Source organism: Vidua chalybeata, chromosome 17, assembly GCF_026979565.1.
Source record: "Vidua chalybeata isolate OUT-0048 chromosome 17, bVidCha1 merged haplotype, whole genome shotgun sequence".
In the NCBI taxonomy this organism is placed as follows: Eukaryota; Metazoa; Chordata; class Aves; order Passeriformes; family Viduidae; genus Vidua; species Vidua chalybeata.
The window spans coordinates 7,896,989-7,907,915 of NC_071546.1; the positions used below are offsets into that span (position 1 = coordinate 7,896,989).

The 10,927-nt window shown below is 57.9% G+C and overlaps 1 protein-coding gene across 1 annotated transcript; it reads right to left on the reverse strand.

The window, feature by feature from the left end:
• Positions 1–336: 336 nt before the first annotated feature.
• FKBP1A (FKBP prolyl isomerase 1A) lies at positions 337–9,555 on the reverse strand. The gene is made up of 5 exons (XM_053958308.1): positions 9,421–9,555; positions 9,267–9,314; positions 3,254–3,366; positions 2,377–2,529; positions 337–1,368 (listed from the first exon to the last, which is right to left on the reverse strand). The coding sequence occupies exons 1-4, from the start codon at positions 9,542–9,544 to the stop codon at positions 2,401–2,403; spliced, it is 414 nt and encodes a 137-aa protein (XP_053814283.1). The 5' UTR covers positions 9,545–9,555; the 3' UTR covers positions 337–1,368; positions 2,377–2,400.
• Positions 9,556–10,927: the final 1,372 nt, after the last annotated feature.

The window sequence follows — 10,927 nt, forward strand, 5'->3', positions numbered from 1 at the left end:
GAGGCAATTAATTATGCAAATTCCAGCAGGCCACCATCACCTCCCCACAGAGCACAGGAGCCCCAAGCATCCTACTGTGCTCCTAGGGCCGAGCACCCGAGCCTCATACTAAGGTACAGCAGCACAGCAGAACAACCCTGGCACAGCACCACATGAGCCTGGCACTGCACCCTGCAACCCTGGCACAGCACCCAAAGCACCCCATGAGCCTGGCACAGCACCCCACAAGCCCAGAGCAGCACCCACAGCACCCCACACGGCACCCCCTGAGCCCAGCCCAGCCCCTGCTGTGCTGAGCGACAGACGGGCGAGGGAAGAACCTCCAGGACACAGGGCTGAGAAAAGCCAGCATAAAGCGTTTTTATTGCGATAATAAACTGGATACCTTTGTGCGGCGGAGAAGGAAGTGACCAGCGGGAATTTCTGTTACCAACGGACTGGGCAGGGCAGAGGGAGGGGCACAGGGGACAGCTATGCGTCCTGTGAGACCAGGCAAGCAGCGATGACCAGCATCAGGTGGCAGGAGAGAATGGGCAGGTGTGCTCAGAGCAGGGACAGTGGGGAGCTGATGGTTCCTTTCCACGGGGAAGAAGGAGGACAGAGGCGTTTTTGTTGAGTTGAGCCCCCACCACCTCCCCTGCAGACAGCACCTTCCCTTTGTCCAGTTTTCCTTTTTCTTTAAAGAAAGCTCCATGCTACGGGATTTTCAGGGTGTGGTGGAGCTCTGGTGGAAACCCAACTCCCTAAATCCAAAAGTGGTCTGGAGGGGAAGGCAGGCCCACCATGAGATGGCAGGGTGAAGCAGGGGCAGAGCAGCCCTCCTTTCCCAGAGCAAACCCACAATGCCCGCAGTGATGCTCCTCAGGGAGCAGGGAAAGGCCAGGCTCCCTCGCTGTCCCACTCCAGGCAGAATTCCTATAAACAATCCTAGTGCTACCTTGCTCTCTGCATCCCTTCAGCCTCAACAACCTCACTCTGCTATGGCTTTTGCAGCAGCAGCAATTTCTGGTTTGGAAACACCATAAATCTGCACCAAAACTAGTAACTAACAGGATTCCTTTTGTTCAAATGACTCCTATCTAAGGTCAGCCCATCTGCGTGCTACTGGGAAAACGTAGTCTACACCTGGAACAAAAATAAGATTAAGAACTTGACCCAAAAAGAGTTGAGGTTTACGGTGTATAGTTTAAAAAGACATAAAAACACGATACAAGGAGGAAGAGTCAGACGCAAAGCTTAGTGACCAAAGGCATTCAATCAAGGTGTAAGGTTATACAATGAGTGTAGTGGACTATCAGGAAAAGCTCCGTATAAAGTCATGTGCACTCTTCTTGAAGCTGAGATTCTGGATTCCTCCATGTGCCAAACCTGTGTGGAGAGAGGAGAGGCAGCATGACAGAGCTGCCCGCTGGACAAGGAGGGAATGTGCCCAGGGCACAGCAGCCTCCACACAAACCACACTGGGCCCTCAGAGCAGCAGTCAAGCCTTGATCGCAGGGGGGAGCACAGCCCCACCCTGCCCACACCGTGGGGACCCCACACCCCAGAGCAGAGCCCCACAGAATCACAGAATGGGCTGGGTTGGAAGGGACCTTAAAGACCCATCTTGTTTCAGCCTCCTGGCACAGGTAGGTACACTGTCCACTAGTCTAGTTGCTCCAAGCTCTATCCAACCTGGCTTTGGACACTTCCAGGGATGGGGCAGACATAATTTCTCTGGATAGCCTGTGCCAGGGCCCCTCCAGTCTCACAGGGAAGAATTTCTCCCTAATATCTAATCTAACCTTGCCCTCTGTCAGTGTGAAGCTGTTCTGCCTTGCCCTGTCACTTCAGGCCCTTGTGTGAAGTCCCTCTCCAACTCTCTTGGAGCCCCTTTAGGCTCTGGAAGGTGCTCCAAGGTTTCCCCAGAGCCTTCTCTTCTCCAGACTGAGGAACTCCAGCTCTCAGCCTGTCTCCATGCGAGAAGTGCTCCAACCCTTGGGTGATAGTCACTGCCTCCTGCCCACACCATCAGCCCCTTGCCCAGGCAGCATGAGAGGCAGGAGGGGCTGTGGCAACCGAGCCCCCTTGGTGCAGCAACAACACTCAGAACCCAAGGCACAAAGAACTGTCACTGCAACACCTCCATGACATCAACCCACTCTGCCAGGCTGGGAACTTTGCATGTAGCACTGTAGTGATCAGAACCCCAGTTCACCAGACTCCCAAGAGCAACTTTTACCCACAGAGACCTGCCCTGTCCTTCTCATATTCCCCATTACTGCCCATTCCCCCCCTGCCTCCATCCTACCTCCCCACACTGTCCCAAGATCAAACACAGGGGCCTTGAGCTGTCCTCAATCCACACAGTCCCTGACATAAGTTGCCCCATCTTACCCGAGGACAGGGTGCTGGGATGGGTCATTCCAATTTCATGAGCTCCACGTCAAAAATTAGAGTGGCGTTTGGTGGGATGATCCCTGGGTGGCCAGTGGAGCCGTAGGCGTAATCTGGGGAGATGGTCATCTTTGCCCGCTGACCAACGCTCATCTGGGGCAGGGACAGAAACAGAGGGATGTCAGGAGATGGGCACAACTGCCAGGTGAGTGACAGAGGAGGGACACACACACCTGTCCTCTGTTTTCTCTACACTGGGCAAGAGTACAGACTCAGGCTGCATAAACCAGAGGAACAGGAAGAGTGCCAGAGGGAAAAGGTAGGTAGCATGGGCTGGAAAAGGAGCAGGGCTTGAGATGTCCTTCACATGAGGGAAGGCAGGGAATGCCAGGCCATTCCCTCCAGCCACCAGCATCCTTGTGCTTGCATTGCCAGCATGGCACAGAGTGAGCAGCATCATGCGGGCAGGAGCTGAAGCTGTGCTGTGCCCACAGCGTGGGATCACAGCCCGGAGCTGTGCTGTGCCCACCAGCCCTCTCTCTGCGTGGGCTCCGGAGCCCGGGAGGGCTGAGCGCTCCCGCCGTGCTCTTTCAGAGCTAACTCAGTGCAGAAATGTCACCGCTGAGTCACCGACGTGCCGTAGGTGTTGCTGGGGCCTGGCCCGGCTCCATTCCTGCCAGCTGGCAGGTGGCAATGCAGAAGGTGATATTCACACCCACACCTCCCAGCGCTGAGGGGGTGGAACAGGGGAATAAAATAAAAAAAAAAAAAATAAAAGAGGGAATGAGCTGCATGCACACTGATTCCTGCCCACGCTGCAGCTCCCGGCGCGGCACAGCCTGGCACGGGGAGCGCGAGGCGGAGGAGCTCCAGGCACCTGAGCAACGCCTTCCTCCCAGCCACGGATCACCTCCTGCTTGCCCATCACAAACTTGAATGGCTTGTTCCTGTCGCGGGAGGAATCAAACTTCTTCCCATCCTCCAGCATACCTGGGGAGAGAGAGGGAGATGGTGATAGAGGGACAGAGCCACGCATGCCAATGTGAGATGCTGTGACCTGGCAGCCCCAGCAGGTGACAGTCACATGGCTCTGAGTCAAAGATGTGTCTCAGCTTGTCCTCCTTTTCCCTGGGAAACACCTGTACAGGAGGGGAAATCCCTGCAGCATCACCCATCCTGGGGCAGGGAAGGATGACACTTTTTGACCCAAAGAGAAGCGCTCCTCTGGGCTGGGACCAAGGACTGACAGGGGAGCAGATGGATGGGAAAAGAAAATCTTGCCCACCTTGCAGCACCACCAACAGCCATTTATCATCAGGCAGCAGGATCTGACCTTGTGCTTCCCATCCCACCAGAAAACACACCTCTCACTCAACAGGCTTCTACCTTCAGGCACCCAAAACACTGATGACACGCCAGTGCTGCATCTGGAGGCTGTGACTGGCCTCCAGCCCTGCCAGTGCCCAGCTGATCTAAGCCAAATCCCTCCTGGACCCGGGAATGACGATGGGGAGAGGCAGCACCAAGTGCTGGATGCATGTGCCTGGGGCAGCCCTCATTCCCCAGCACGGGCTGAGCCAGGCTGATATCCCCAGAGCTAAATATAACTCCCCAACATCAGCTAAGGAGGAATTTCCTCCCCTCCCTTGCTCCCTGCCTGACCTTCTTGGGGAATCTTGGAGCTGGCGCTGCCTTATAGGAGCAGTAACTCCACCAGTCAACTCCTGTAAGGCAGCTCCAGCTCTACATTAACACAGCCAGTGCCCTGTACAATAAACCCTGTGTGACTAGAGTAAAATTAAACTCTCTTCCGAAACACTTCTTCACTTCCCAAAACAGCCCGAAAATCCTGCTATCCTGACTGGAAACTGCTCTACAGTCTTGAAAAACCAAACTTCCTCAGGATTGCATGGGGCAGATTGACTTCCTTTTGCCAGGGCATGTGTGCAAGGGAAAAGGTGTCTGCGAAAAAGATGGGATGGAGGAGCTCAGCCCCTGCTTGCACAGTGACCAGAGGGAATGGCACACAGGAATCAGCAGCCACAGGGATGGGAAATGCTGAATGTAAAGAAGGGAATGAGAAAAAACACATCACTTTTGCAGGGGCAACGAGCACAAAGACCTGTGGGCTCCTCTCAGGGAGCAGAATGAAGTTTTTTATTTAAGACAGCAAAAATCCCTTGTCCAGTGTGTCGAGCATCAGCTCAGCCAGTCACATTGTAGCCCTGGACTTTGGAATAGTAAATCTGGAGTTCTCTCATTTCCTCCTTCCAGGATAAACCTCTTGTTGCTGAACCTGCTTCCAGCCTGTCTGGCACTGCTCCTTGCTCCCGTTCGTTGGCCTTCCTCCCACCTGGCAGCAGGGACAGGAGCAGCCCATGCTGGCTGGCACCAACAGCACTGCCTGGCTGCGGCCCCAGCTGACCCTGACTCGGCTCCGAGCCCTCCAGTGCAGCCATGGGCCAAGGTGGCTGAGGAGGGACAGAGAGGACAGCTCTCTGCCACCCTTCTCCCTGGACAGCCACCAAGGAAAAACCCCAGGGGCCAAGCAGCACAAGCCCCTGCTTGTCACAGCAAGCAGGGACTACTGGGATGCTCCCAGGGCATCTGCAGCCTGCAGAAGTGCATCCTGTTCGATGTCCTGACCAGGGAATGCAGAAGCATCAGCAGCAGTGCAGGAGATGCTGCCAACCTTGCACAGGAGTGGATGGCACTGCCCGACTCCACTGCCAAGCTCACCTGTCCCAATCCAGCCTCAGGAAGCGTTTCAGATCTGGCAGCTCCCTGGCTGCAGAAGAGAGGGATTGATGGACTATGCTGGTTGCAGCAGCCTGAGGGATCGATCACTTAGCTCTCCCAAACCAGGATGGAGAAGGTCATATGTGGGAGCCTGGCCATGCTCCCCCATCATGCCAGTGGGGAAAACAAAGAGGCTCCAATCCTTTGGAGACTGCATCCTCATCTCAGGCACTTCCTCTGCCCAAAAGCCTCCTGGGAGATTTCTCCAGCCCTGGACAAGTATGAGCAACCATTTCCTCATCCCTGCCATCCCTGAGCAAGGAGATAACGAGATCTTAAAGCTATTATGGAGGAAAAGCATCCTCTGGCAAAAACAGCTACCCCAGCAGAGCCCCAGGAGCAGCAGACAGCCCCTGGCACATCCCAGCTTATCCAAGCCGCTGACAGGGCTCCGTGCTTGTCAACCCCAGACCTGCAAGAAGGGCAGAGCTCACACAGGTGGATTATGGAGACCCACTGGCCCTGGCTCCCACCCAGAAGGATTTGAGTCCCCAGAGATCCCAGTTGGTCTATACAGACCCCAAGGGGTCTCAGGAAATCAGAGTGAGGAAGAACAGAGAGCCCTACAGCTGAGGCTGCAGCAGCCATGGGATGTAGTGGGGGCTCTGGAGCTCAGCCCCAGCCAGGCAGCATGGCCCTGCCAGGTCTCTGCCACACTTGGCAGGCAGGAGCTGGGAGACGCCGGCTGCAACGTGCGACTTGGCTCCGGGCCCCCCTGGGCGGGCAGAGGCGGCGGAGAGCAGTGCTGGAGCAGGCAGAGTCAGCCCTGGGACAAACCTGCCGGGTCGGGTTCTGCGGGGCTGAGGAGCCCCACCCGCACCCCCTCCATCCCCTCCTCGCTGCTGATCCTTGGCACGGCCATTGCCCAGGGGCTCCGGCACAGAGCCAGCCTCCCAAGGAGAGGCAGGAAGAGACCAGAGCAGTGGGGCAGGCACCTCTGCTCCAGCTGGGACAGGATGGAAAACCCTTCCCAGAAACCCTGGAATACCCAGCATGCTCCAAACCCCTGCTCAGGGCAGGGATGCCCAGATGAGGTTCAATCCTGCCTCCACCAGCATTCCTCATCACTCAAGCCCACCCCATTATCACCCACAGCTGGGTGGGGAGAGGGTTCTGCCCACCATTCTTGAGGCCTGGCAGGACAGAGGACCCCAGCGCAGGCAGGGAAGGGAGTGCAGGAGACGGTGCTGAGCTCCCACAGTTTCCACAACCCATGTCACACACCTTGGGAGGAAACACCTCCCAACCACAGGACGTTTGCTGAGCAGCGGGAGAGCATCGAGGGCAGCACCCAGAGCAGCACCACTGCGCCAGGGACTGTGCACAGGCGTAGGGAGGAGAGCAGTCCCCTCACTGCTATCCTGCTGGAGAAAGGCAGTTTCCTCTAGTATCCATCTCTGCTCCAAGCCCAACTCCCTCAGAGACCCCACATGCTGAGTGTGCTTTGCCACTCAGGCAAAGCCATTTGGCCAATCCATGTCAGACTTGTTCCTGTCCTGGCACTCCCCAGAATGACTACAGCCCCCCATTTCCCCTCCTGAAGCACAGTGGGGTGCCCACAGTCTCCCCACACAGCTGATCTCCCTGACACCAGCACTGCAGGATCCCCAACTGCACAGCAGCCCCACTCTGCTCCCTGCTCTGACTCAGGGGGCTTAGCTCTATTGGCCCCCAATCCACATCGTCTCCCCACTAATTCACTCCCACACTCCATTCCATTCCATGCCAGTTGCTGCAAGCAAAGCAAAATGTGCTGAACACACTGGGTGCATCGGGGAACATTATCCTTTAGTGCCTTTAAGAGCCCTGCGTAGTAGATTTCACATCAAACACTCTTTCAGACACCCCGTGGCACAAGCTCTCCACAAAAAGTCCCAAGACCTGGAAGGAAGGAGGGGGAACAGGTTCAATTTCACCAGCTCCCCCCATACATTTCCATCTCTGCAACCCCAGCATAAGCAAGTGGCATCTCCAAGGAGGCTGCTCTTCTCTCCACCTCTTTCTTTGGTCTGCACTGCCCTCCTGCACCAGGGCTGTCTGTCCATTCTGGGATGCTCTTGGCAGGACCATGCCCCATGGAGCAGGAGCCTGGGCACAGGCAGAAGCAGCACAAGCCACTGGCTGACCAAGGTGGCTCCCCACAGCCCCTCATCCTTGGATCACTGTTTTTTTCCCCAAATCACTGTGCATCCATAACCCAGCACAGGGAGAGCTGCCTCCTGCATACCACAGGCTGGATCTCCCCAGCACTGGAGCAAAGGGCAGCTGGGGACGGAGCCAACGCAGGGCTCTGGAAGGAGTCCTGGAGCTCGGCACCTCCAGCACTGCACTCTGCCACCATCCCTGATGCTGCTCTGGGATCGGCGAGTGTTGCAACCGGGCCGGGAATCAAAGGTTTGTAAGGTTTCCCATGAGCCAAGCCCCGCTCCCATCTCTGGCAGAGCCGGCTGCAGGAACTGCGCTGCCGACGCAGGGAAATGGCATCAGGGCCTGGAGGGGTTTGATTCCTGCTGCCTGCCGAGGCAGTGGGGCAGGAGCTGCCTGCAGATGGAACGGGGGTGGGGATAAAGGACAAACAGAGACAATAATAACAATAAAATAAAATAAAATAAAATAAAATAAAATAAAATAAAATAAAATAAAATAAAATAAAATAAAATAAAATAAAATAAAATAAAATAACCTCTCCCAGGTGCAGCAGATCACTGCTACTGGGGAGGGTCCATTGTGAGCAAGTCACCACGTAGCACTTTGCCTGAAGCACCGTGAGGTGGGGACAGGATGCTAGTGACCCCCAAACAGCTCTGCCAGGGTGGGGGACAGGGCTGGGGAGAGAAGCCAAGCTCCAGCAACGCCGCAGGAGGGGAGAGCCGGCGCAGGGAGCTGGAGGGTTGGGAGTCGGAAGGGTTGGCAGGCGGCAGGACTGGCCCACCGGGAGCCACTTGACTGCCTGCCAGCCTCTCTTTGTTCTTCCACCGGCGGAGGAAACGGGGCGGCCGGGCAGACCAAGCTGCTTCCTCTCCCTGCTGACGAGGGAACGGAAAGGACGGGGGAGATGGAGGAGCAGCAGATGGGCTGGATGCCCGCCGAGCCCTCCCAGCAGGCCGGGCCCCGTTCCACAGAGAGGGGCAACCCCAGCCCCCCAAGGGAAGCAAGGGGAGGCAGAAAGTGCTGGGGCGGGAAGGCAAATTGGTTATTAGCAAAAACAGTCACAAATGAGTCATTAACTCATTTTTACCGCGCCGATGAGCCAACGATGGACAAAAGGCAGCCCAGGGGGACAAGAGCCCCCAAAGTGATCCCTAAAGCATTTCTGGGGTCCCAAGGTTGGTTTTTCCCCCCCCCCAGCTCGCAGAAGGCTGCTGGAGGAGATGACCCTCCTTGGCTTTGGGGCAGCCCCTCATCAAAGCATCACCACGACCACTGAACAGCGCCCTGGTTACCCACACCAGGCCCCTCAAAAAATGGGGGGATGCGGGTCTGGGGCGGCACCACGGGTACCCCTGGTGTCACCCTGCAAGGGAGAAGGAACTGGGGCAGGACTGGGGAGGGGGATTGCACTCCTGCAGGGAGCTGTGGCAGGAGAGACCCCGCTCGGAAGAAGCAGACCCCAAAGCTCCCGGGGGGTGACTCGTGGAGCCCTTGAGGGCTGCGGGCCCGGCCGCCCCACAGCCCACGGGTCTCAGCTGCCGTGGGACCCCCAGGGCACCACCCGGGGTGCCCCTGCCCGCGCCCCGGGGTCCCTTTTGGGTCGTTCCCCGGTGCACCCCCAGAAAGAAGGCTGGATACGGGTGGGAAAGGCCCCTTCATTGAAAAGGCTGCGGGAAAAGACGGGGACAACGCGGCCTCCCCACGGCCACGGGGCACCGACAGGACCTCCACCCCCCTCCCGGGGCTCATCCGCGCCCCCCCGGGAAAGGCCCTCGTGGCGGCCCGGATCCCCCTCTTCCCCATGGAGCGCCGCGGGCCACTCGAGCTGCCGCGCCCGGGGTCCCTGCAGGCAGCCGGGGGCGGGGGGGGGCGGCAGGCCCCGCTCCGCCGGTGTCCGGGCCGGTCCGACCCTCCCGCTCCGGGGCTCGCCCCGCACTCACCCGTGTAGTGCACCACGCAGGTCTGGCCGCGCTTGGGGAACGTCCGCCCTGCAGGGAGACACGCACCATCACCCCGCGGCACCGGGACCCGCACCGGGACCCGCGGGGAGGGCAGGCAGAAGGGGTGGGGGGGAGCGGGCTCGCCGCGGCTCACCGTCGCCGGGGGCGATGGTCTCCACATGCACGCCCATGCCGGTGCCGGTGCCGCTCGCACCCGCAGCGCCCGCAGCCCGACGGAGGAGGGGCCACGTGTGCGCAGCCGCGGCGGTCACCGCCATAGAGCCCGCCCGTCACTTCCATAGATCCCGCCCGACCTTCCACAGATCCCGCCCGGCGGTGCCGCCCTGGCCGCCGCCATCTTCCGCCCCCCCGCCCCGCCGCCATCTCGGCCCCGCGCGGTTGCCGGGGGAACGCGGGCCCGGCCACGAGGGAGCCTCCGGGCGCGGGGCCCTGCGCGCTTTGCCCCTTTATCGCCATTTCCAGCCCGCACAGCCGCGGGGTGCGTGGCCCCCCACAGAATCAATGAGGTTGGAAAAGGCCTCTGAGATCAGCGAGTTCAACCTCTGACCCAACACCACCATGCCAACTGCAGCAGGGCACTGAGCGCCTCGTCCAGTCTTTCCCTGTCCACCTCCAGGGACGGTGACTCCATCACCTCTGTGGGCAGCCCATTCCAAAGTCTAATCACCCTACTTGTGAAGGAATTTCACCTAACGTCCGACCCAAACCTCCCCTGGTGCATCTTAAGACCATGTCTTCTCGTCCTGTCCTTTGTTGAGCTGAACAGGACTCAGTCAAGGCGGCAGTGCCGACCCAGGGTCCCTTGGCAACGCCAACAACAAAGGCCAACAGCGTCGTGGCTTGTGCCCTCCCCAGTGTGACCAGCCGGACCAGGGCAGTGCCCGTCCCCCTTGAGTCCTGGCATCAGTTCTGGGCCCTTCACTTCAAGAAGGACATTGAGGGGCTGGAGCATGTCCAGAGAAGGGAATGGAGCTGGGGAAGGGGCTGGAACACCAGGAGAGGCTGAGGGAGCTGGCAGGGCTCAGCCTGGAGAAAAGGAGGCTCAAGGGAGATGTTCTTCTCTACAGCTCCCTGACAGGGGGGTGCAGCCAGGTGGGGATCAGGCTCTGCTCCCAGGGAACAGGGACAGGACAAGAAAAAATGCCTCAAGTTGTGCCAGAGGAGGTTTAGGTTGGATACTGAGGAAAATTTGTTGAAAAGGATGATCAGACACTGGCACAGGCTGTGCAGGGCAGTGGAGTCATGATCCCTGAAGGAATTTAAAAGACCTTTGGATGTGGCACTTGGGGACATGGTTTAGTGGTGGCCTTGGTCATGCTGGGACTTGATGATCTTAAATGTCTATTCCAACTGTGATGATTCTGTGATTAATGCTGCTCCCCACTGTGCAGATGGAGGTCAGTGCTGGTCCCGCATCGCTGGGACAGGCTCAGCAGAAGATATGCAGGTTTGAACAATCCTGCACTCAAAAGGACTTTTTTCTGGTACAGCAGCAACTATTTTCTTTTTTTCAAAAAAAGAGAACCACTCCAGGCACAGGATTTTTGCCTCAAAGTGTCCTATTTCTTTACTTCAAGGAGGTGAACTTGAGCCTCCACAAGGGAACAGAGAATTTCCAAGGACAGCCAAGAGACTAATAA